This window comes from Leptodactylus fuscus, chromosome 4, assembly GCF_031893055.1.
Source record: "Leptodactylus fuscus isolate aLepFus1 chromosome 4, aLepFus1.hap2, whole genome shotgun sequence".
Classification (NCBI taxonomy): domain Eukaryota; kingdom Metazoa; phylum Chordata; class Amphibia; order Anura; family Leptodactylidae; genus Leptodactylus; species Leptodactylus fuscus.
The window spans coordinates 26,339,626-26,366,515 of NC_134268.1; the positions used below are offsets into that span (position 1 = coordinate 26,339,626).

The 26,890-nt window shown below is 44.0% G+C and overlaps 1 protein-coding gene across 8 annotated transcripts; it reads left to right on the forward strand.

Moving 5' to 3' along the window:
• Positions 1 to 26,347, forward strand: SYBU (syntabulin). Of its 8 annotated transcripts, none has more exons than XM_075270253.1 (10): positions 1 to 154; positions 477 to 549; positions 7,741 to 7,921; positions 11,853 to 12,050; positions 19,537 to 19,642; positions 20,863 to 20,916; positions 22,033 to 22,104; positions 22,689 to 22,892; positions 23,507 to 23,656; positions 24,597 to 26,346. In XM_075270253.1, the coding sequence occupies exons 2-10, from the start codon at positions 526 to 528 to the stop codon at positions 25,684 to 25,686; spliced, it is 2,079 nt and encodes a 692-aa protein (XP_075126354.1). In that variant the 5' UTR covers positions 1 to 154; positions 477 to 525; the 3' UTR covers positions 25,687 to 26,346. The 8 variants fall into 8 exon arrangements, with proteins under 8 accessions (XP_075126354.1, XP_075126357.1, XP_075126358.1 ...); XM_075270254.1 differs by having other exon boundaries at positions 2 to 154; positions 485 to 549; XM_075270259.1 differs by having other exon boundaries at positions 85 to 154; positions 7,738 to 7,921; positions 24,597 to 26,347.
• The last annotated feature ends 543 nt before the right edge of the window (positions 26,348 to 26,890 follow it).

Here is a 26,890-nt window from a genome sequence, read left to right on the forward strand (position 1 = left end):
GACAGCTCAGCCCTGTCTCTGGGAAGACAGCAGATCTGCAGCCAGTGAGACAGTGAGGTGTGTGCTGGAGGAGGAGGAGGAGGAGGAGGAAGGCTACAGACAGCATTGTGTCAGCTGCAGTGCACCACTGTCTGGAGACTAGCCAGCAGCCCAGGTAAGAGGCAGGGGCCACATCAGGTGACTGATACTAGGGGGACACCCTGTGCACTATAGGGGCTGATGCAATGTATACACCCTGCTATGGCTAATTGGCATAATTAATTAGGGCAGGGATCAATTGATGCAATTATTTAGGGGAAGGGTCCGGGTGCTCAGTGGAGTGGTTTGGTGTTTCTGCTGGTAAAGAGGACATTTTTTGGTGGGAGGTAAACACCCCAAACCAGTATGGTTGTAGTCAACAAGTGTCAATGAGGGGTATTGGGAGGATTTGGGAGAGAATGTGATCAGTGATACATTGTATCTTCTGCTTGTTCTAGATCCACAGGGGGTGAGTGCAAGCTCCGCAGATCAGGAGTGGTGTGGACCATGGGACCTCTACAGGACAGCAAGGTAAGGGGATGAATGTCATATTCTGTGCAGAGGATTGCATAATATTCATCACATGAGAGAGCTGACAATGTAGCAATCTGTTATTATTCACCTTATTGTAGTGCTGATATCTGTGTCTATATATAATATAATGTATCCTAGTGTTATATCCTATACTCAGTGTATATATCAGTCTGGCTTTGTGTTCTGTAGTGGATGACGTGCTCTAGGGTGAGGCTTTAATGCATCAGATATAGACTACGTTGAGTATTCAAGGTATTTTTGTGTTTCTTGTGGTTTATTACATATATTGTGTGTTCTATATTGTATGATCTGAATTATAATGTAATAAAGGCAGAAGTAGAAGAGTTTCCCTTTATATTTCCCATTCCTGTTGAAGACACTTTTGGCTCTGGCTCTTGCACGTTTTTCATATATATATATATATATATATATATATATATATATATATATATATATATATAATTTACTGTACCACCCCTTTAAAGGTTGAGGTCACACACTGCAGAAAAGCTGCACGTTACGTAAAAAAAAAAATATATATATATATATATATATATATATATATATGAGTGTATATATATATATATATATATAATTATATACACTCAGCGGCCACTTTATTAGGTACACCATGCTAGTAACGGGTTGGACCCCCTTTTGCCTTCAGAACTGCCTCAATTCTTCGTGGCATAGATTCAACAAGGTGCTGGAAGCATTCCTCAGAGATTTTGGTCCATATTGACATGATGGCATCACACAGTTGCCGCAGATTTGTCGGCTGCACATCCATGATGCGAATCTCCCGTTCCACCACATCCCAAAGATGCTCCTCTATTGGATTGAGATCTGGTGACTGTGGAGGCCATTGGAGTACAGTGAACTCATTGTCATGTTCAAGAAACCAGTCTGAGATGATTCCAGCTTTATGACATGGCATTGCATTATCCTGCTGAAAGTAGCCATCAGATGTTGGGTACATTGTGGTCATAAAGGGATGGACATGGTCAGCAACAATACTCAGGTAGGCTTTGGCGTTGCAACGATGCTCAATTGGTACCAAGGGGCCCAAAGAGTGCCAAGAAAATATTCCCCACACCATGACACCACCACCACCAGCCTGAACCGTTACCGATACAAGGCAGGATGGATCCATGCTTTCATGTTGTTGATGCCAAATTCTGACCCTACCATCCGAATGTCGCAGCAGAAATCGAGACTCATCAGACCAGGCAACGTTTTTCCAATCTTCAATTGTCCAATTTCGATGAGCTTGTGCAAATTGTAGCCTCAGTTTCCTGTTCTTAGCTGAAAGGAGTGGCACCCGATGTGGTCTTCTGCTGCTGTAGCCCATCTGCCTCTGACGTACTGTGCGGCGTTCAGAGATGCTCTTCTGGCTACCTTGGTTGTAACGGGTGGCTATTTGAGTCACTGTTGCCTTTCTATCAGCTCGAACCAGTCTGGCCATTCTCCTCTGACCTCTGGCATCAACAACGCATTTCCGCCCACAGAACTGCCGCTCACTGGATGTTTTTTCTTTTTCGGACCATTCTCTGTAAACCCTAGAGATGGTTGTGCGTGAAAATCCCAGTAGATCAGCAGTTTCTGAAATACTCAGACCAGCCCTTCTGGCACCAACAACCATGCCACGTTCAAAGGCACTCAAATCCCCTTTCTTCCCCATACTGATGCTCGGTTTGAACTGCAGGAGATTGTCTTGACCATGTCTACATGCCTAAATGCACTGAGTTGCCGCCATGTGATTGGCTGATTAGAAATTAAGTGTTAACGAGCAGCTGGACAGGTGTACCTAATAAAGTGGCCGGTGAGTGTGTGTGTGTGTGTGTGTGTGTGTGTGTGTGTGTGTGTATATATATATATATATATATATATATATATATATATTCATTTTTTTATTTTTTTATTTTTTTTCTTACATACTGTGCATCTTTTCTGCAGTGTGACCTCAACCTTAAAGGGGTTGTACAGTAATTTCAGGAGTCAGGGAGGAGGCTGCTGGGATACGTGCAACCTACGATACTTACCTGTCCTCTGTGTGTGCTGCTTGCGTGCGCCTCTGCCGGCGGAGGCCTGCACCACATGTGACACCTGAGCTTCGGGAACAGATGAGAATTACATTATAATTCTATAATATTTATTTCTGTTACAAAGCCAGAAGTTGGTTCAATAGAACTGGGTACTATTCAGGAACAACCTATCCTAGGGCCAATTTCATACCAATATATTGTGGCTGCATTTTGTCAGGTGTCCCAGTCTGGCTGCAAATCTACTGACCTGAACTGGCAGCGCTGTAGATTCCCAGGATTCAGTCTTTTCGGGTCCGTATACCTGTGGTCAGCCCAGGACACGCTGCATTAAAGTTGCAGAAATATAATACACTCCTGTGCAACTGTCCTAATATCTGTGCTTATAGGGTAGCGTTATATGACAATAGGATCACCTGCACGCCGTGTCATGTGTCTGCAAGAAATCCATCCCTGCTGGCATATTTATCACATGTAAGTTTACAGAAGTATCTCCCGTGAGCCTGAAGCAAAACACATGGCGGACGATATGTCACCCGGGCTTTGCATGGATGGATTGTGAGGATGGCTCGGTATTTGTATGTGGTTATTTTTACTACAGTTTCCTAGCAGCCGGGTGTAATAATTCTCACATGGCTGCTGTTTTGCATTGATGACTGTGTCATGTTTCCTTGGAACGTATTACTTGTCATGGCTTCTGTTTCCTGGACGTTTGTTGTATTCGGAGTAACATTTGGGCAGATCTGTGAAATCTGTCTAAAAGAAAAATGGTCTTTGTTGCCCATTGCAACAAGTTACGGTAAATCGGTCCCCAACGCAGGGAGCCTGAGAAATATCAGACGTGCGATCACACATGGAGTACAACAAAAACCACTATTTAAAGATCTAGTAGAGAAATGTTCTTGTTTTTTTTTCGAAATCCGCCTCCATTGATGTGTAATCGCGTGCAGGATCTGATGTCAAGGGTGGAAAGATGGAATTGCATGCCAAGTACCCGAAACCCAACACCTTTTCTGGTGCTTAGGATCCATGCCTAATATTGAAAGGGCACCGTACGGTTGCCTTGGCATGGATAAAATCTGCCTGCAGGGATCCTTTAAAAGGACGAACCCCTTTTATTAGAAGGCTGCCACCCGCTAGGATCTTCCACAACCCGCTATAAGTCTAGGGTTATGTGGCGACTTTCGCCGCAGCCCCCTCACATGACCAAAGATCACCATGTCGTCCGTCACCAATGTAAGTAAATGGAGCTGCCTTGGGATCCCAAGGGTGCTACAACTGCAGCGTCTAGTTGCTAATCGGTGCCCAAACTTTTTGCAATTAAAAGTTGCAGTCACAGCGCCCTCGGGTTGCAATGGGACTCCATTCACTTACATCGGTGATGGCGATGTTGGGCAATACTGCAATCTTGGGTGCAAATGGTTGCCCCTTTTATTAACTCGGTGCCCTAATAAAGGCTTTTCGGCCCCGGTAGCTATTAAAAGGAAATACAATAGAATAAATGGCGCCCTTAGTGTATATATAATACAATAGTGTGACCCTAAACTGCCCCTCCCCCCTGCTCATCCTGTATACGGTGCCGCTATCTATCTTGTACACAGAATGCCAGGAGGATAAGGGGCCACACGCTGGCTCAGTGGTTAGCACTGTAGCCTTGCAGCACTGGAGTCCTGGTGTTCAAATCTCCGCCAAGGGCAAAAAAACCATCTGCAAGGAGTTTGTATGTTCTCCCCATGTTTGCATGGATTTCCATCCCATGTTCCAAAAAGAAATACTATGTGGGGCTCACAATCTACATAAAGAAAAAAAAAAAATTCCAGGAGGATAATATTTTGTTATTGTCCTTCACAACCAAAGCCAAAGGTATTCCCATAAAATAATTCCACATCCAGATTCCGGGCAGTAATTATAGGCATGGAATTATATCGGAGCCATTTGGCCGACGGCTGAGATCTTTTCCTGTTTGCAGTCCAAGTAATGAAGATTGGGCAAGAAATCTGCTTTTTCCTTTTGGTTGGTGCCAAAAGAGTTGTCCCCTCACTGCATAAGAATTGTCCTCGAAGCGGAGAAGACGGTGACGTGTGAAATCTTCATAATCTGTATAGAGGCCTGGAAAAATGTGCTTGGTGTTGCTAAAACCTACTTGGCATTGGCAGATCCTACTGTATGCTTATGGCGGGGTCTGACAAGGCCCAAATTCTCCTCGGTCACATAAGACACCAATATTCTAAATTGCACGTGTAACTAATTATATAGTTATAACGGTCTATATCTGCGAATGCTATTTTCTACATTCCATATACGGCCTTGTATGACTTAGAGGGTTATTCCTATTACGCTGTGTGGGTATGCCATCACTCTTTGATCTGTAGGAGCCCTGAGGTCTGATCCCTCCATTGATCATAAAGAGGTGCTGTCACGTTACATATTCCTAGCAGCCCTATCTATATCTATATCTATTGCGTTCCTAGTCCTTCAGGGTGCAGACTTGATAATCTCCCAGCGTTCTTTAGCAGATCTTCTGGTTAGCCCAGGCTCTGATGCGGGAAGGCTAGGCTCACACTGCCATCATTGAAGTCTGTTGCTCTGATCTGTCATAAAATCAGAGCAACAGACATAAAAGATGTTGGAGAATCCTCTATGAATCGGTGTCCATTCACTGTAAGGTGAAACACTAGACTGATACTTTGTCCTGTCCATCTTGGGGATGAATGTTGATGGGGAAGCTTTATACTCCTCCTCCCACTGTACTCCTCATTTCCGCATCAGTGCGCATGCCCCTTACCTCCAGTACTTGCACAGTGAAGATGGGGTGTACATCCTCCGCTTCACTGACAAACCGCGCAGGCGCTGGACGCACCAGAGACGAGTCCGACGAGACTTATAAGGCAGAGGCCCCACGTTCCGGAAAAGCAGCTTTTTATGTTGCAGATTTTGTAGTGGTTTTTTACAACCAAAGCCAAGAATGGCTACAAGAGGAATGGGAGACATATAAAGTACTTGTACTTCTACCTTCTGCTCAATCCACTCCAGGCTCTGCTTCAAAAAAAATGCAACAAAAAAAGCTGTTTCACCGAAACGTGAGGCCTTAGCCTTAAGGTTTATATTATTTTAAGCAGGCGTGGGTGGAATTAAACTGGACAATTTGCAACACTAAATCCCTGAATCCCCAATCTATAAGGGCCTGTGGGTAGTGTTAGTGTCCCAAATCAATCTGACAGCTTCCCTTTAAGTCACAGGGTCAGATCAATGGACTGATCAATACAATGGCCTTCAATGACAGTAGTGTGACTGTATCCTAATGGGGTTCATAGATCCAGCAGAGGGCTAGCTTTGTATTTTACTTTAGCCCTGGTCACTAAGGTGAAGTAATAGGCCCATCGATGCGTCATACAGGGACAAGTGTATTTAGATGGGAGGGGGAGCTCAATATTTCTTATGGCTCCAAGAATCTTACTCTCAGGGTATAAGGATGTGTCTGCCAACAATTTTGGCTATTTCCATTAAAAAAAAAAAAATTGTGAATTCAGCTCTGGAGCACCTTGGTCTATGTCTGGATCACTGCAAGACAAAGTAATGGATTGTATGTGCAAAGCTGCTGAATTTATGTGCAATAAATCTACATTGCACTGGATTGTTCTAGGTGAATATATTGTCACCACTTATTGATGGAGTCCTAGATTTCCCTTTCATGGACTGTATAGTCGGAGTGCCCTGTAAAGGCCTGAGGCCGATCGGAGATTGTTTCCTCTTTACATAGACACTAATTATGGGGATGTGTAGACGAAGCTTATTGAGTTTTCCATAGCTCTATGGCATGTTTCCAGTGATGTGCGCTCTGCTTGACATGAACTGACTGGTTCCCTTTTAAGTCACAGGATCAAATCAATGGACCGATCAATGCAATGGCCTTCAATGATAGTAGTGTGAACATTTCTATCAGAACGTCCCAGAAAATACCACCAGCAAGACTCACGTGGCTGGAATAAGTGGTGGTTTATGATGTAGTCACTGGTGAGGGATTCCTACAAACCTGGACCTCCAAGGCCTAGGTGGAGCCAGGTTTTACCAGTGAGGGCTAGTCTTTTAGACGGGTCCCACTTTGACTTTTGTTGTGGTGTGAATTAGGACACTGTACCCTATAACCGCTCTCCATCCCAGAAGAGAAGGTGTTTGCAATGGTTGACTGTTCTACACATCATCCAACCTCAACCCATTTCTGTGTGTGTAGCTCATTCTTCCAAACTCTTAGAAGTGACCATCAAGAAGCCTCGGCACACAAAGTAATTTGTGAAAATTTTCATAGTCATGACTCCTTTTCCAAAAGACCCCCCCCCCCCCCCTTTAGGACATGATATGAAATGTACCAGGCACTTCCATTTATGTACCATGTCACTTACATTATGATCAAAAGACCTGGAAGAAGTGGTTGCAGGCCCTGTAGACTTCTCCCTCTTCTGGGATGCAAGGAGGTATCCTCTTTGTGTAGGAGTCTCCTTGACGTTTCGGGAGAGCTGACATGTATAAGTAAAGGCCCACTTGTGGTTGATGAGCATTTTCTCATCAGATACATGGCGTCAGTTTTTTTTTTTTTTTTTGTGGGCACTGGTGGCGTAACTAAAGTCTTGTGGGTCTCAGTGCTATCTTTTGTCCGGGGCCCCCTACCTCATCCTTACAGCGAATTCTTAATGTTGATGGTTACAGGTGCTAAGAAGTTTAATCCACCTTATTGTGGTTAGGGGAATCCTTGGCTTATGGGTTAGATGGCAGCTGCAATCTCAATACTGAGGCCAGTGCTTATGGGCCCCCTAAGGCTCCCGGGCCCCGGTGAGACCGCAGTTGCATCCTTGGTGGGCACCATCTCCTCCTATGGTGTTTTCCAGCAAAATGTGTGTCAATCCATGCAGACGTCAGTCCCTTAGTTCTCTTTATCCTGTTTATTTATGGCAGTGACGGTTTCTATTACAATCTGTAGTATTTGTCGTAAACGCCTTGCCAGACGTTCCTTCAGCTTCTCAACTTGTTGTCATGGGAACACCAAGACTACATGGAAAAATGCCTCCATTATATTCCCTTTAAGATCCAGTATTCCTTCATGTGCGGTGCAAACACCACAGGAAAAATTAATTTTGGCCTTTGTTAGCAGAAAATGCAAGACAAAGAGATCGCCCGTAGCCGGATTCCCCGCCTGGTCCTGCGGCCTTACTTGCCAAAGCAGAAAGTTTCGCCATCTTCCGAATCGCCTTTCTCGGAGGAGGAGAGCAAAGACTTCAACCTGACCTCAAGTCGATCGGCGAGGACCATAAGTAGCAACAGCTTCTGCTCAGGTAAATGACCATCTCCCTATTACGTGATTCTTTTATTATGGATGTAGATTTGTCTGACAAATGAGAGAACACAGAATTATTGATGGAGATTTTGGTGGCCCATGGCCAAGAGAGGTTTTATGGGTTCTTAAATGTGGCCATTTGGGGCGCCAAAGGCTTGTCCAACAGAAACCTTGGCGCAGAGCTTGTAACTCTTTTCTACCTGGAATCTCCATCAAGAAGGTTGTCCAAGATTGACCCTCATCCAAAGGATGGCTGATCACTTGGGGTTTTTCTAGTCGTAGGAGTCCACTCCTTTCCAAAAATGGCTCCATACAAACTGAAGACAAGGGTATCCTCGTCCTTTCGGTCAGTGATGTCCTGATTATGGGACCCCCAGAGATCGCTTTTATTTGACTCCTTTATCTACATAAAAGGAGTCAAATCAAAAGCAATCTTGTCTTCTGTTTGTATGGCGCCATCTTTGGCAGCGTCATATAGACAGTCATTGGTCCTTGTCCCCACGAAACCTCAGTCTAATTCCAAATTAACCTATTGGGGTGTCTTTGGCGTTTGGGGGTAACCAGAAATACACATAAACCCAGGACACCAGCACAGCACTTCAATATTAGTAAGTTGACCTTCCTTGGGCGGTGAACACTGTGCACTATAGTGCGATATTTGGCGAATGAATGGCCGTATTATTAGACTCATAATATGAAGTCTTTAGTAATGTGCAGCCGTTTTGAGTCTAAAAATTGGTGTCCCAAGTGCATGTGTATTTGGGAGGACCCCATATTGGCTTGTAAGCTAATACTGCCATTTACTTGCAAAAAAAAAGGACCTATAGGTGTTTCATTTATATCTGAAGTAGAGAGGACAACTTTGGATAACAAATGTTCCACCAGAGAAACTTTACACAAGATCTGTGTGAGCCGACCCATCTGCTACGTTCTCTGAGTAAGGCAAATATTAGGAGTGAACTCCCGGCTGGATGTGAACAGTTGTACTTTGTATCAGCGCGCCCCTCGTCGTACGCTCTGCCAGCGTGTATACTCCAGCTATGACATGGGCCGTGTTTACCACATGACACCGCAACCACCTCCTTCCTCTTCATCGATGTGTTTGGATAGAGGCCACCGGGCTCAGATGTCAGGCTGTGGAAAACATTCTGCCAGGCGCATCTGGCCGTACAGTCAGCAGCGAAATACAAGGAACTCCCAGGACGCCCTTCATCCATAGGGCTGTGGAAAGAGAAAAAACTGGCTGCAGCTTCTGAATTGCTAGCAAAAAATATAGAATATTTTGAAGAAATTTTTTGTTTGTTGGACACTTAGTGCAGAATGTTATGGAGGGTTTCCATAGACAGAAATGCGTGTAAGAGCCGCATAGGACTAGTCCAGAGATTACATTAAACAGACTCCTATAGCGAGGAAGGAAATGCATAGAGTTGTGCTGTCACTATAGGTATGGATTTATATAGACAGTTACAGGGTTGGCGGTATCTATTTATTTTTCACTAGTGGTATTATAATAGCACTACAGATGTTAGCGTGGGTCATGGATTGGAATATTACACGTTGTGTGTGTTGAGACCTGTACTCGATACTCGCTCCCTGGGCCGTCGCCTCCTCTTCATGTACATCCCTTCCCCCTGGGTACGCGCCTGTCCTGGTTTATAATCATCTGAATCATAATTAATAAATAAAAATCTAATTAATCTATCTTGGACACCAAGGCGCACAGCCTGTTACATTGTGTGCACCAGAGTTCTCCCTTCTGATACTGCTTTCACATGATGTATCTGCTATGTAACTATACACGTTCCAAATAAAAGTGCTTACCATGTTGGCGCGGTTTTCATCCACATCTGTGTGATCCCCGGACTGCAAAACCTCTAAAATAAGTAACTCCAGCCAAATCCACTCTGCACCTGTGTCTATCACATGACCAGGAAAGATTATTCTATACTAGATGTAAGCAATGAAGGTGCCTATGGAATGGATACAGGAAGTATATAGGAATATCTTATAACTAGGGTTGATCTTGACTTTTCAGAATCGATTTTAAAATCCGATTTCCGATCATTTTTTTCATTCAAACCCGATCTCGATCCCAATGCAAGTCAATGGGATTTTTTTTTATTAATCGGAGATCGGATTTTAAAAGCAATCCTATTCACTATACAGCATGGAATCTAACAATTGAACGCTTTAATTGTTAGAATCCACACTGTGTAGTGAATCACTAAGTAGCCAGAGGATTTTTTTTTTTTTTTTTTTTTTTTTTTTTTTTTAATCCTCTGGCTACTTAGTCCCCCCTGGTGTCCACTTGCCTACAGAGATGGCTGCTCCGGTGTTGTTCTTCGCCTCGCTGCCGCTCCACGCTGCTCTTCTCGCCTCGCTGCCCCCTGCCTCCCAGGTTAGGAGAGTGTGGGTGGGTACTGGGAGGGGAGACGTCACGTCTACCCGCCCACTCTCCTAAGCCACAAGCCCCACCTTCCTAGCTCTTTAAACACTAACCTGGGAGGCGGCAGCGAGGCGAGAAGACTGCAGCGTGGAGCGGCAGCGAAGCGAAGAAGAACACCGGAGCAGCCATCTCTGGAGTTAAGTAGCTGCTAGAGATGTTAGTTTAGTCTCCCATTAGAATGAATGGAGGCAGCCGGCACACAGGGGGTTAAGGCTGTGTGCCGGCTGCTTCCATTCATTCCTATGGAACCGCAGCGGAGCCTTCACACTGAGTATACACTACTCAGTATGAAGGCTAAGCAAAGCATTGTGGGAAATGGTACCGATCTTGATCCCACCTAAAAAGATCATGTTCGGAATTCCGATCGCGATCATGAAATTTTCTCGATCGCCAATCGGAATCCGATCTTTTCCGAACACGATCGTTCAACCCTACTTATAACTGTTCTATACAAAGAATAATCTTTTATCTTCTGAAACCAGAATATTGTCCCTCTGGATTTAGTAACCATTGGCCTAGGGTCTCTTGAAGAGCAGTAGGGATCAGCTGATCACATGGATCTGGATCTCCTCTGTCTCATCTTACATACAACTATAACCAGTGTGACCCATCCAAATGAATGTGCAAATGTAACGTCTGGGTTGTCTGTTCAATTGGAGAGCCAGTAGGAAAGGTTTTTGGTCAAGGATGACTCTAATGTCTATAGGTCCCCTTGTTTGTGTAGGGTATGAAGATGTTAGTAGAATCTGAGACGTCTCACATTATATTTGATACCATCACCAATATTCTCAACCAAAAAAATATAATGGCAAAATAGTTTCACATTTGTGAAAGAATAATTCTAGATTGTATCAAAAGTTCTCTTGTTACCACCAGGTCATAGATTTCAAAAGATCTAGAACATTTGCTACATGATGGATCCAAAAAATGGGATCTTGTGCTACTTAAAGGATACGTCGGAGAATATGGGGCCTTGTTGTCCATTATCCTTTGTCTTTTCTAGTGTAATGTAATAGATGACCAGGGTACTTTAGTCTCCTTGACCAGTGGTTCTCCTCCTGTGGTACGTTTACCCCAGAGGGTACCGGTCATGGTTGAGATCCATTGCTCCGGAAATGACAGATTTAGTGAGTGCCCAAATCCTGGGGGGCTAGTGCCAACCAAATCTCTCACCATCTTCAAATATTGAGGCGCAGTGCCTCTTGTGTGAGTGTCTACCACAGATGCTCTTCAAAGACAAAAGGATTTGCTTGGCACCCTTCCCGACTTAAGATTGAGAGAAGGATCTGTCGTGTGATAGACACCAGAGTGTCCAGTGGAGGTTTCAGGTGGTATGAGAGGTATGGTCTTAAGAGTTTGAGCAACCCTGTCCTATACCACCACCCTCATGAGGTTGAACCTGTAGATGGGATTGGTACAGTATGCATATCCAACAAGGATTGTGTGACTCTTATGAAGTGTTCTTCCATCTTTCTCTGTCTAGATGACACTGGCTGCCCCAGTAGTCAGTCCGTGTCCCCAGTCAAGACTCCCTCTGATGCTGGTATGAGCCCCATGGGATTCTGCACAGGAAGTGAGGATGACTACAGCCACAAGAGAGTCAATGTCGGCACTTTTGCAGATAGTAACGTTCAGTCGGGCCGATATAAAAAGGAGCTGAAGAGTGGTCTGCTAAAGACAGGTAAACTCTTAGGTCTATAAAGTGTGGCCTGGACTGTATTGCTCAAAACCAAAATATGATTAACCCATGCAAGACCAATACCTGGCTCTGTTATGCCATGATCCAATGGTGTAGATGGGACATCTATGTCACTTCACCCTATACTGTCAGAGGTCTAAGGTAATCGCTCATGTCTTAAAAGGGCACATAGTTCTTAAAGAGGACCTGTCTCCAAGTCTGGTAATCTCATTGTGAGCACTTTAGTATTTTGTTTATCCAAATCCTTTCAGCCATTCCAAAGATATAGGCCCTGTTAGTTATGATGTAGGTTGACGTGTACTAGCGAAGTGGGTGGTAACACTACATGACATACAGCGTGTGGAGACCCTGCCCCAGAGAAACAGTGTTACCACCCACTTCTCTGCATCAACACTAAAAGGGCTTATATCTTTGGAATGGCTGAACAGATTTGGATAAACAAAATGCTAAAAAATGTTCAGTGTGACCGCGCCGATCAGATCATGCATGTCTTTGGGCTTTCAGGCCTGGTAACGGGTCCTCTTGTCACGGTGCCTTAGGGTCACTACCACCACTAAACCTGCCAAGCACACTTTAGAATCAACCAAAGAAGATGGTATTGTATATTCTTTAAGAAGAATTTACTAGCCTGAGATGACTTATTTGCAAAAAAAATTCCAGAAACTAAAGATTTGCAAGCTTCGCTTTTACCAACACCAAGTTTTTCATGCACCCACATTCCCTGCTGTCAGCATCGTTCCCCTTGGTAGTCACAAGTGCGGCCTCCTCCTGTCTTTCCCAGTAGTCAGATCAGGTTCACAGTAAAGTCTCCCAGGTGGTGGCTGCAGGTGTCTGTGCCTGATGCAATGACGCCTCATGTAGCAGACAGCACTTGTGCATCGGGTATCACATCTTAGAGGTTACAACCAGCAGCTGGTCCTGTCCCTGCCCGGCCCCTGGACCCCACAATCATGTTCATATATATAACACACTTTACACCATCTCCTTTAGACTGTCGAGCTGTAGCCTAAAACTAACGCACCTCCAGACCTGACAATGTATCTGTGAATCCTAATTAATGTGAGCACGCTGCGCCGTTAGAATTCGGCGTCGCCATGGTAACTGCAGAACTGATATCATTATGGGAATAGGATTTGCATATGGAGCCGTCTCTTGCACCTGCACCATTACTGATGAGCGATTTAGCATAGTAAAGGCCACCGGGTTGGACCTTGGGGACACCAGATAAAATCATTGTGGGGGCCACTTTCCAACCATAGTAACCTTCATATTTGGGTCTCTTTTGGTGCACCAGACTGGAGGTTAGAGAGTCCTCCGGTGGGTCAGTCTGACCAGTACAGGGTCAGATGTAAGTTCCCCAGAGTCAAGCTTTTTCAAGTTCAGATACGATCTTTGGCGTTCTCCTAGTTTCCTTAATTTACAGCATGGGTAACCTGTGGGCCACGCTGGGAGTTGTAGTTTTGCAACAGGTATAGACCGCAGCTCTAGATTATTTTTGCAAAAAAAAAAAAGCACCACTTTTGTCCATAGGCTGTTTCTGGTATTGCAGTTTGGCTCAAACCGCTCAGCTGCAGTTCCATGTACAACCTGTTTAGAAGAGGGGTGCTGTTTCCCAAAAAAATAAAATAAAATAAATGCCAGGCATTATATACTTATAAGGATCCTCCAGATTCTAGAAGGATCATCTTTGTTTTGTCAGGGCTCTAATGAAGATGCTGGCTTGTGTGTAGAATCGCTCGCTGTAACCGAGGACTTGGTTTAGTTTGTCTCGGCTGTGGAAACATTTTGTTTTAGAAACAGTCTCTTGTTTAAACAAGTCACGGGGAGATGGATGGTACAACGCTCCGACAATGTTCTCCATTCTCCCTCCGCACATGTCCACTGTCATTCCCTCCTGTCTGCAAATTCCTGCTGTTTTCCGCGTCAGCTCTTTCGCTTCTCCTATGGATGAGACCGGATTAGTGATGGTTAATGGTCACCGGCGCACGAGTGGCACGTGTGACTAGTCAGAGGGTGCCAGTGTTTGCCACATACAAAAAAATTTACTGAATTCTTCAGATTTTAGCAAATGACTATTAAAGGGAGACAACAGAGCCCCGCCAATAGGGTAGGGTCACCTATTTTCCTTGTGAGTTGATGTTGCTTTTGCCAGTATGCAAATACAGGACGTTGCTGCTTACCTCTTCGGAGCAATGAAGCCGTTCCCATTGCTCCGAAGAGTTCACATACTTAGTGACAAAAACTGCAATATCTCAGGAACGGAGGCACCGACTTGCAAGGTAAAACATAGTTTGGGTAAGGTGGCCTCAAATTACTGGTGTTCGAATCTGTTTTGTAGATGGGTGATAAGTGGCTAATCGCTGGGGCCACCGCTGATCATGAAAAATGAAACAGCTCAAAAGCCATTGGACTGTGGGGTATGCCAAAGTAAGGGTCCATTCACACGGAATGTTCTGGCGAGGGAAAAAATTTGCTTTAGGAAATGGGTGGTTTTTGCCAATTCCGCGACATCAGTGGCGGATCCAGGGTTTGCGGGGCCCTGGGCAATTGACTTTGGCGGGGCCCTACTTACTGGGGGTCTCGCACTTCTAACCTGTACTTCCCAACTGTTGAAGACTAGAAAGAGGGAACAAAACGTGCGGCGCGCGCTGCAGCAAATTAGGCCCCGCCCGCTTTTATGTTGACTCCACCCATTCTCATTCAATTTTCATGTGATTCCACAGTATAATCCTCCTACAGTCACCCGTAAATTATATCTCCCCCCCCCCCCCATTTTCATATACGCCCTTCATCTACCCCTAGTTTCATGTCCCCCCCCCCTCTATCTCTGTCCCCAGTTTCATGCCATTCTCCCCCTTTATCTGCCTACAGTTTCATGCAGTTCTGCCCCAGTGTCATGCTGTTCTCCCCCCCCTCCATCTGCCCCAGTGTCATGCTGTTCTCCCCCCCCCCCATCTGCCCCAGTGTCATGCTGTTCTCCCCCCCCCCCATCTGCCCCAGTGTCATGCTGTTCTCCCCCCCTCCATCTGCCCCAGTGCCATGCAGTTCCCCCCCCCCCTCCATCTGCCCCAGTGCCATGCAGTTCCCCCCCCCCTCCATCTGCCCCAGTGCCATGCCGTTCTCTCTCTCTCTCTCTCTCTCACACACACACACACACACACACACACACACACACACACACACACACACACACACACACACACACACACACACACTCACCATTCCTCGTTCCCTCGCAGCTCTTTCCCTCATACACATATTGTAGCCGCGCGTTAAAGCAGGAGCTGAGCTGTGACAGCTCCTGCTTTAAACGCCTATGCATTCGGCTCATCGGCGTCCTACCGCCGATGAGCTGAAATACATAGGCATTTAAAGCAGGAGCTGTCAGCTCCTGCTTTAACGCTGAGCTCAGTTGGAGTCGGGACATGCCGACGGGACCATTTTGTTAGGTCCCGGCCCCGCTAAGCGCGGGGCCCCGGGCGGTTGCTCGGCTCGCCCGGCCCTGGATCCGCCCCTGCGCGACATGGATTGTCCGCCTCCCATTGACCATTGGTTTTTGCAGGCAGAATCTGCCTGAAGGAAAAATAAAGTGATTGAAACCTATAGAACTCTATGGGGAGTTGTTTTTTTTTTTTTTTTTTTTTTTTTTTTTTTTTTTTTTTTTTTCCCATGTGGATTCTGATGCAGATTCAACATCAAAATCAGTGCCAAAAACTCTGTGTGAATGAACCCTAAGGGTCAGTGCACAGAGAGTTCTTTGGCACTGATTTTGATGCTGTATTCCCCCATAAAACCAGCCTGCCTATAGAACCATATTGGGAGGCTTTTTATGGAGGTGGATTTTCAGGCGGATTCAGCTTCAAAATTAGCGCCAAAAAACTCCGTGCGCACTGACCCTCAAGTGTCTCTACAGTATCTCTAGCAGTCCCATAGACTTCAAATGTGCAGGAGTGAGCGTGCTTTGCAACTACTCTTATTTAATCAGGTGGACAATGGATCTTCTATGGGTCCATTCACACGGAGGAAAATGGTGAGGAACTTAGTGTGGAATTTCAGTGCTGAGGAAAAAAAGCCTCCTATTGCCTTCAATGAGTTCCTTTTTCTGCTAGCAGAATGGAACCTTAGGGAGCCTTCACACGGAGTAAATGCGCGTGTATTTTTGCAAAATTCACGTGTAAAAAATAAGACTCCCATTGACTTCAATGACATTTTACAGGCATGTTTTTACTCGTATTTTGCAAAGAATACACACGCGTTTACTCTGTGTGAAGGCTCCCTTATTAGTGTGTTGGCTCCAGTGATTTGTCCACCACCCCCTATCCTGTGGACAGGTGATGGTTAATTCTAGGAGAACCCCATCAAGACCTCTGCTAGCTGTCACTTTATGGGATCCCATGTTTGCTTCCAGTGGATACAATGGGTCAGATTTAGTGGGGTATCGTACTCCAGCTTTAGTGAAGGCTCTGAGTGATTTATATCGGGACTCAGATCTGCTTATAAATCAGCCGCCTGTCCCTGCACCAGAACAGAGATCTGCACCAGTTAGGAACTGGATTTCCAGTATAATGTGTGCCAGAAAACTGGTCTGGGCTATAACGAATAGATCTGATTGTATAATTTTTTTTTTTCTCCATATTCCCTAAGGGGAAGGGCGAGGTCCGTCGTACACCTAGCTGGCACACACATGCAAGAAAGGAACAAAAGTAAAGGAAGGGCGTGTTATATCTACAGAAATAGATGTCCCTGTATCAGGAAGGAGAACTTTTCTACAGGACGATAAATAGAACTAAAAATAAGTGAATGAACTGAAGTCCTCCAAGTAATAAACCAAAATTCTATAGAACAGATACTTTTTTGGAATTTTTTTTTTTTTTTCTCCTTTCATAAAAGGGGTTAATATCCATTGCAACAGATACAGAACCCTGACACTGTAATATTGAGGGAAGTTCCATACCCTGGACCCCGGCTGAATACAAAGCACAGCGCCACCCATCGTGTAGTGGCTTTGTTTGGTATTGCAGCTCATACCCATTTACTTGAATCGCCCTGAGCAAATGGGACCATGAGACAAATAAGCGTAACGTGTTCACTGGCCTGTGACCCATGGGTCAGCAATATTTGGGTCCCCTTAAATTCTATACCTAACTTTTCCTAATGGGTAGACCCCCCCCCCCCCCACAATTTTTTGGCTCTGTCATTGCAGATTTCTTCACCACGCCGTGTGTCTTGGGAACGTTCCTTTTCATTATCGTCTCCATTATCTCTTCCCCTCTCTTCAGACGGCTGGCGGTAATATAAATTGTTACCGTTCGGCGCAGCAGCTGTTCTTCGGCCCCTCAGCTGATCGGTTCGGGTTTGGCTTTTTCCTTTCTGTTGTCATGGAGCCCGCTCAATTTGCTTACTTGACCTGCGAGCACAAGGATGCATTAAAGTCTGTCTCTATGACAACCCTCGCGCAGAACGCGTGCTCCTCCAGGAGGAGGATAGAGATACGGTACATCTGGTATCCAGTACACGTCGCCCAAGGCGCCCTTTTGTTTCCAGGCTTTTAAGAAATTTGCCCCATAAAGAATGCAAACAAATCTATGGGAATATTAAAGTAATGGAGAATACGTTGCAAATCCATCATGTGCATTACATCCGGGGATGGGTGGGGTTGTTTTTTTTTTTTTTTTTTTGTTTTGCATGTCCATGATCTTATTTGAACCATGTTTATATGGCCAAACTTTACCAGAAGGAGGGCTGCATAAAGCCATAGCAGGGACGCTACATTATGCATCAAAAGAACTTGCTTGTAACCAGTTACGAGGAACCATTGGGGTCCAATGTAGGGCTCCCTCTCTGGTACTTCCTTTAAAGGGGTTGACCAGGGCTATATTAATTGCTGTGACTTCTTTATAGGTACCTGAGAAGATGTGGAACTCAATCATAGTCTCAGAAAACCACTTTAGGCCGGGGCCCCATGGGATGGAAAGGCCGCAGGAAAAAATCGCGGTGTTCTATAGTACAGGCAAAGTGGATGGGATTCTAGCAAATCCTGTGCACACCTTGCAGTAAAAACTGCCATGCGGACGCGCTACAATTTCCAAATCCGGCGCAGTTTTGCAAATCATAGTAGGTCAGTTATACCTACGGAAACGCTAGCGATTTCCCCATAGGTATAACTGTAACAACGTTCGTGGAGGAAAAACTCCCTGAACTTTGTTTAAAGCGCTGCAGGAAGAACCGTGAAGCGTTGCCACCGCAGTTTTTCCCGAAGCGTTTTTAACTGTGGGGCCTTAGCTTTAAACCCTTTTTAGATCAAAAAGATGGTAAATGAACTTCAATGGAGATCACAGCCAAAGCTAAAGCTCACTAATCCCAGAGCAAACCAATTCTACAAGACCAAGACTAAGCGTTGATGACCAGGATGTTATGTCATGGTCGCCACTATCAGCAATATCTGTGTGATCTGAAGACTGATGAACCAGCGGCCCTCATCTCATGGGATCATTCATGAGCGTCATCTTCCATCGTCATTACTTGCCTAGGATATGACTCATTTTGACTGTAATGGAACCATAATGCATTATTTAGTAGATGGGGACAGGAGGGGGGGGTCGGATCCAAAGCCGAAATACCAAAACGTGGCCCATTATCTAGTAATAAAACAGGCTCTTGTTGTTCACCCTCCTCTTTCTTGACCGCCACCAACCATCCATCTTTTATTAATGACCCTCTTTCCAGCTGTAATTCTCGGCCATCTCTGGCACATTATTCTCTTGGACTTCTCGTTCGTCTACCGTAATAAAACCGCTCAACTGCTTTGTCATTTACGTAATAAAATAAATTGCTAAATGGGCCATGGACATTATGTAGTTGGGAGATTCCAGACGAGAACTACCATCTAAAAGCCAACGTCTGTGTGGGATTTGCTTCCAACTTTCAAGGAAACCAGAATCAAATGGATCAAGGTTTAAATTTTTTAGTATTTTTGGTTTGTGAAGCCTCAGTTTGGTCTTCATACAACTGCTTGCTGACTCACTTTGTGGTGGCTACAAAGGTAATGGCACCCAAGGCCTTGATCCCAGGCTTTAGCTATGGGGGATACTGGTTCTTATTGAGGAGAGCTAGAGCTGTATGGGAAAAATATCATATGTCCGTTGGTCACATGCTACAGCTCAGTCCCATTCATTTTAATGGGTTGGAGATGTGAACCTTTTTGTAGAAGCCGTTTTTAAAGTCCTGCACAACCCCTTTAAGACATGTGTAATCTCTTAAGCAATGATCCCACTGGACCAGGACTGACAGGTGACCACTTGGACAGGATAGGAGAGAACGCACAGAATTCCACTTCACATCTCCCAGACAATGTTGTTCTGTAATCCAAAATCCTTCTTCTCCTATGGCAGATTGTGAAATGTTGATGCTGTTCCTGCAGGTATTTGGCAGAATATTCAGGTTTTGTTCTACTTTTGTATGGTTGTAGGTAGTGAAGCGGACTTCAGTTCTTCCAGCAGTACCGGCAGCATCTCTGCACCAGAGGTCCATATAAATGCTGTGTCAGGAGGCAAGAAGACTTCATTTTCACGAAAGTAAGAATATTCTGTAGCGTGAACAGTCTTACTTGATGTCTTGTGGCACACACTGACCCTGTTATCCTATCGACAAACTCCAGTGGAGCCAGACTTGCTATAGGTCTTTTTAGGACCCTGAATCCTTGGCCCTTAAAGACATGCAGGTGGTTTAGGTCCCTAAACACACCTGACCGTATTCTTTTATGGAGAATCTTAAGATTGCTAACATCCAGGTCATATTTTTGCATGCAAAATGGGAAGATAAAATCTTTGAGGGTCTTATGTGGGATTCCAATAACTAGACATTCTCATCCACTTTGTATTATCCACCCACCTTGTTGTGCGGATATGTTCTTGAAGAAAGTGTAGAAATGCCATCCAATTTTAAAGACCTCGTTGTTTTCCAAAAAATGTTTACGGTCTGTTGTAGCGCCCCCCCCCCCCCCCTTACCCTAACTTTATGATATAGAAGCAAATAATTCCTTAACATGTTACTTGTATATGTAGCAACTAAATGGACATAAGGCGTTCCTCAACTTATTAAAGGGATTGTCTGTGATTACAAAACTGGGTCCAAGTTTTGTCCATTGGGTACATCTGTTATTCTACCTGTGGGGTGGTCACCGTATATAATGGCCCCTTTTATATCTGATTTTATAAGCCTATATAGACCGCACCCGGTTTTATCAGTCGCCACACCTCTGGGGATAAGCTGTACAGAGCAGTGGTTGTGTGTAATAGATTTCCTCTTATCTTTTTGATAGGTCTGCGGTTTTATTTCCAGGTTCATGATAGATTAAACTTCCATATTTGTTCGCTGTCGTGAATAGGTCTATTGACTATTGTAAGGTGGCGTGGACTCTAACGGGTTTATAGTTCGTTCTGTATAGTCAGAGAACCTTTATAAGGAAGCGACACGTAAAATTAGTGGATAATTGGTTATCTAAGGTGCAAGTCATATATCTGAGCCATGGCCACCTTATGCAAAGTTACTTAATAACCAAAAATAAAGCAATTGTGAGTCTATCAAACACTCTGTAGTCTGACCAACCCCAATGAAGTGTGACTAAAGGATCAGACTACACAACTTATTTGTAGTCTGTTACCATGAAGACACATGGCTCTGCATAGGCACTGTAGACTCACAGAAATGAATATTTCAAATAAATGGTTATATTTTTTGCTATACTGTCTGAATTCTTGATGGCGTACATTTCTCCTCTTTCCTGCCGTGGAAGACTGCCTTACCGTACCGAACCTCAGAAACGCACCTCCAGGATTACCAATGAGAGGTGACTGCATGTGGACCTCTAAGTGTACATCACTTTATGTAAACCCTGTTTTGGTGACCCCCTTCCCCCGTAGATGTGAATCAATTGTACTAATTCAGTGTATCCATCGGTGCCGTCCTCATTGTGCTCATACATTGTTGTAATTGCATATTCTAAACCGAAAAATAAAACCGCCAGGTCAAAAAATTACACTATCCAGAATGGTAAGTTGTTTGGTACAGAGATGGCCGTGGCGTGTTGCAATTCGTGGTGACATCATGGTAATTTGTGCAAAAACCGGAGTCCCATATAGAACCACAGAGTGCTGTTACCTTCAAATATTTCCGGAAAGGCTTCATTTTGGCGCCTACATACGTACATTGTTTGTACTTCAAGAAATCCTGAATATTGACTTGGGTATAAAGCTCTGTTCACAAATCACTTTCAATCTACTTCTATAACTTTGTATACCAAAATTCCAACGTGAGAATAATGGGAATTGTTGATGACCCTTCCCAATACCACATCCCCATCCAGGAAAGTGTCAAGGAAAAATTTTGCGGTAACCCCCAAAACTTGCAGCTTTTGTGCCACGTCCACCAGAAAAATAAGGCATGCACTTTTTGAAGGAAAAAAATGTCTTGAAACCCTAAAATAGAGAATCCTTAAATGCACATATTCTGTATAGGGTTAGGCCGATCTTGAGATTTCAGGATCGATTTTTAAAATCAGAGTTCCGATAATTTTCCAGCCGATCACGATCGTGAAATTTGCTCGATCGCCAATCTGAATCCGATCTTTCCCAATCTCTGACCACTAGTCAATGCTTCTCTATGGGAAAAGTCACTTTCAGGGTTGAGCCGATCTTGAGATTTCAAAATCCGATTTCCAATCGTGAAATTTGCTCGATCGGGATCTGATCTTTTCCGATCCCGATCACTCAACCTTAATTCTGCACTAAACCAGGCTTTGCCAAACCTGGTGTGAACAGAGCTCTATCTACAACCATGATGTACCAGATCATATAGGATTGGAATGTTTTTGGATCATGTCAATTTATTATACAATAAAAATTCACTGATCCAAATTTTAGTTTTTATTTTATTTTTTTTTTTTTCCCTTGGGTTTCTACTACAGCTCTCTAAGGCCCCAATCGCACGGCCGTATTCGGGATCCGTGTCACATCCCATTCTTCCCCAACACTAATAGGTAAGCATTCTGCGTGGCGAAACCTAATGACGCCCATTGGGCCTGATCGTCTTGCATGTCCCTACTCTTATATTAAACCGAAGCTCATATAAATTTCAGAGGCGCATAAGCCTTCTGATAAACCCCGTAACACTTCAGTCCGTGACTGCTCACACATCTGTTGCACAAATCGTCTTGTAGCTTTGCCAAAGAACATTTTGTTGCTGTCTCGTCTACAGATGAACTTTCATTTCATTTATTTTTTTTTCTTCATTCCTTACTACTTTTTTTTTTTTTTTTTTTTTTTTTTATTCTCAATTTTAAAAATAGAAAAAAAAAATTGAAACTTTTTCATGACTTATCACATGGTCACGTTTACTCCACCCAACCCAAAAATTCACAAAAAATTGGTCATATTCATGGATCATATTGACATTATCCAACGCTCTATAAAATGGCATGTTGATTAAAAAATAAATAAATAAATTCCATCCTTCATGACGATAAACCGCACTGACCCTCTCTCTGGGTTGTGTGCAGTTCTGGAGTTTGGTTCTGTTAAAGTGACGCAGCTCTTTGATCCAATTCTCTTTTCTTTCTTGTAGTCGTGTGTCCCATGGGAGAAGTCATGCGTGTTCCACGACAAAGCCTGTGCATAGTCCTCCGGCCTCGCGCGAGAAGGATCTCTTTTCTGTACTTTGCAGGAATCAGACCAGCCCCATAAACGTTCATGATGCCTATGGAGTCTCCTCTCCGAGCAGCAGTAACTCTGGATCCTACAAGGGTAGCGACACCAGCCCTACTCTACGGTAAATTTCTGTCTTACTGTAATGCTTTGACTATTTTTCTAGATTTGTGTGAAGTAGAGGGGACCTTGTGCACAAGACTCTCCCATGTGTCTGATCAGGTCAGATATGAAGCCTACAGGCCAAGGACACTAGATAAGATGTTCCATGTATTTCTTGTACATATAATAGAATTAGTTTTTTTTTATTGTGTTGTAACGTGCCACTCGCGGTTGCCTTCACTTGCGCTTCCACTTCAGCCACCAGGTGGTCCTGTGTGCCACACTGAATAGAATCAGTGACTTGATGTGAGACGCACAGGGCCCCCTGGATGGCTGAAGGGAAGAGGAGGCAGCCATGGGCAGCAGTGGGAATCGGTAAGTACATGGCTGCCGTTAACTGCATAATAAAGGTCCCGGCACCATAGCATTCGATACGTCTGCTATGCAGGTAGTTCTGCAACTGCTCAGGTGAATTGTGCCTTGCAAATCCCCATGAAATGAATGGGAGGCAGAAAAATAATTGATCTAAATCATTGAAGTGAATGGGAAAGTTGGGAGGCGTTTTCTGTGTTTTGCTTCAAAATCCACTTGCAAATAACTGTGAGCATACCCTTAAACTGTTGTCTCTGTTCATAGTCGTACCATGAGGTATAACTCTTGTGGCGACAACCATGGCATCAAACCGCCCTCTCCTGAACAATATCTGACCCCACTTCAGCAGAAGGAAGTCTCCATACGACACCTGAAAGCAAAGTTGAAGGAGTCGCAGAGTACACTGGAGGAGAGGTATTCTACATTTATGTATATCTTATCTATTCTTGTACAATAACTATATTGATGTTTCATGTCTTTAATCTTCTCCATTCTCGTCTAAATTACATTTTTGTGAGCCAAGTACGAGAGCTCCGATGACTGTTACGTAGTGAGAGCCACGCGTATGACGGCAGAGTAGACATAAGTGGTTGTCTGTTTCCAGGGGTCACCAACAGAATTGTAAAATTTAACTTTTTTGTGGTCTTTGTATTGTTGCTCAACTGTTCACATGAACATTGGGAGACTTGGATGAATAACACTGTACAGGCATGTGTAGCCCATAGACTCCCATCATGAAGAAACGTATCCCATTCCTAACTAGATGGTGCAGTACATTCTATTTTCCTATACATTGAGAAGGGAACATGTTTGCCAACCTACACTAGACATGTCAATGCCAAAAGGATACACGATACTCCTTTGGCTCAGTATACACCAATAGAATCAGGCCATTTGGATACATTGTATGTTCTCCATTCCGGTAGGCATAAGTGGCCATAACATCCGTGTTGTGGACCAGGTGACGTTCTATCAGTACGGAAAACCCATCCGGAAATATTCTAGTGCCCACTCCAAACTAGGTTAAAAAATCGAGCCCAAACCTGTGACTTGAAGGCAAATTTCCACGGTCAACAATATTTCTGCAACCGTGAAACTTCTTTAGTTTGCCCACAAAAATCCAGAATCTCTTCCTTCCAGCAGAAAACTTCTGTAGACTGTAATGAGATATGGGCTAGAAGAATATGCCGGCTTTTTTCCAGTACCACAAAGGCTGTGTGTGGTATTGCAGGTCCTCTCCATTCACTTGGGTGGGGTTGAGCTGCAATACTAGCTATTCATAAGTCATGTTTTTATACTTATGGAATAGTCTGAAGGTCTTGAGACAAAGTATTGTGTTTTTCTTCAATTGCAGGGAATCGGAAATCGAAGACTTGAAGTCTCAGCTTGCTCGTATGAGAGAAGACTGGATCGAAGAGGAATGTAACCGTGTGGAGGCCCAGCTTGCCTTAAAAGAAGCCCGGAAAGAAATCAAGCAGTTAAAGCAGTTCATTGAGACCATGAAAAATAGTTTGGCGGAGAAGGATAAAGGAATCCAGAAATATTTTATAGACATTAATATCCAGAACCGAAAGTTGGAGACCCTGTTACGTAGCATGGAGCTGGCACAAGATGGGGCATTTAGAGATGACTTGTGTTTGGATTACATGTGCAGCTCACCTGGAGCATCTCTTACCGAAAGTGCCATGTACGATAAAATGTCTGACGGACTTCTGATGGAAGACCAAGCAACAGAGGAAATGGCAGATTGTGATCTTCTCCTGAACGATGAACTGGCAAACAGGGACTCCCTGTATGATGATGTCCTCCTGGACACCATAAGTGATGGTGGAAGTCTGGCCAACTTGAATTCTACGACATTGCAAAGCATGGTCAACTTTGAAAAGGAGAGGGAGAAATTTAATTCGAAATGGGCTCAAGGTTCACTTTGGATGGAGCAGGCAATCCAGACAGATGTTGTTCCTTACAGCCTTGATCTCGAAAATCTCATCGTGAAGATCTTCAAATCCCATAATGACAATCTGACGGGCCATGCTTCCTCCATTTTGCAAGGTCTCCAATTTAAATGTTCTACTAACTTGGTAGACCTTACCCCCGATGATCCAAATTCAGCTATCCTCCTGTCCCCTGACTCTCAGCAGAATGATTCTCTCCCAGTTTCCATGTCCAACCGTGCCATGAAAGAACTTGACTTTGACGGACCTTCTGTTCAGCTGCCAAGTACAGACATGACACACACTTGGGTAGCCAAAAACCACTGGAGTGACCGTTTTTTGACCGACCTCCTGGCTGTGGCTGTGCCTGTTATTCCTTCCGTCTTGTGGGCATTTACTACCCAAAGAGGGAATCCTGACCCTGCCTATAACTTTGGTACCATGATGCGGGGTTGTTGCTTGATGGCTTTACATACTCTTCGAAGAACATCCACCAATACTTATATTTAGACCCTGAGGTTTTCTAGAACTTTTGACCTACTGACCACTGAATGAACTTGGTCCTGTCTTACATGCTTAAAGGGGAAACTGTATGATCTCCCAGTTTTTAATCTACTATAAAGGACCCACTTTGTTCCTAATGTATTCATGTTTAGTGCTTTGGATAGGTACTCTCTATGGCTTGGTGTATTCACAACCAATAGACCCTTCTTAAATAAGCCAAATATATAGTGATGGGGTTCCAAAAATATTGAGGGAACACTGTATGGCCTTATACCTATAGCGCCAATGTTTAACCGTCCATATTCTGGATAGATCACCGATTCTGCTGACCTGAGCTTACTGCAGCATAGGCACCCGGTTATCCAGAATACACACGGTTAAACACTGTCTTGCCACCAATTTGTAGCACTGCCAAATTATACGCTTAAGGGAGGGGGTTTATCATAAGGGGAATTTTTACAGCCAGTGGGTTGGAGTAGGTGTTGGCGTAATATGTGTCAAATGTCACGGGTTTGATAAATTTGACATATCTGGAAATCTAACGCTTTCTCCGCCAGCCACTCACTGGAGTGAGATTGCAAAAATTTAGCGCCATTTTAAAGACCGTACAGACAGGTAATGGGGGCGAGCCATGCCTAACCTTTTTATAAGTAGAGCGAGTGGTATAAAAAATGTAGCAAATTTTTGTACAAATTGGCATAAAAAAGTCAATTTTTTTTTTTTTTTTTTTTTTTGTAGCCAAAGTTCTGGACTGCAGGGTTTGATGAAATTCCCTCCCACAAAGCGTGTCACTTCCCCTTTAATGCTGCGCTACATAGAGCACTTATTAAATGGAATGAATTGAATTTGGCACTATTGCACCTAAATTGTTTTCTTTTGCACTTTATTACCCAATTCACTTTGAGTTTTTTTTTTTTTTTATTGCATGCAAAAAAAAATATATTAAAAAAACGACTTGATGGCTTTTCCACTCCCTTCATAAATTGCACTGAACTTGTAAAGGGATAAAATAAAATAAAAAATTGCTCTTGATTGTTAAAATTCCAAATCTTGCACTTGTACAATTGCCATTTCCTGCAGCCCGGCTGCTCTTTATTGCTGTGCTTGTTGTGCTTTATTTATTTTTCTCCTTGTTCTGCACTAGTTTGATCGCACCTAAGACATTCACTGACCTTGCCGTACCCTTGTTCTATGTAAGCTACTTGCTGGT

Coding starts and splice junctions, on each gene's coding strand:
- SYBU (XM_075270259.1), top strand. CDS start 526: ATGGGACCTCTACAGGACAGCAAG. Junction 550..7,737: donor GACCTCTACAGGACAGCAAG/GTAAGGGGATGA, acceptor GGCCTTTGTTAG/CAGAAAATGCAAGACAAAGA. Junction 20,917..22,032: donor TCCAGGATTACCAATGAGAG/GTGACTGCATGT, acceptor TTTCTACTACAG/CTCTCTAAGGCCCCAATCGC.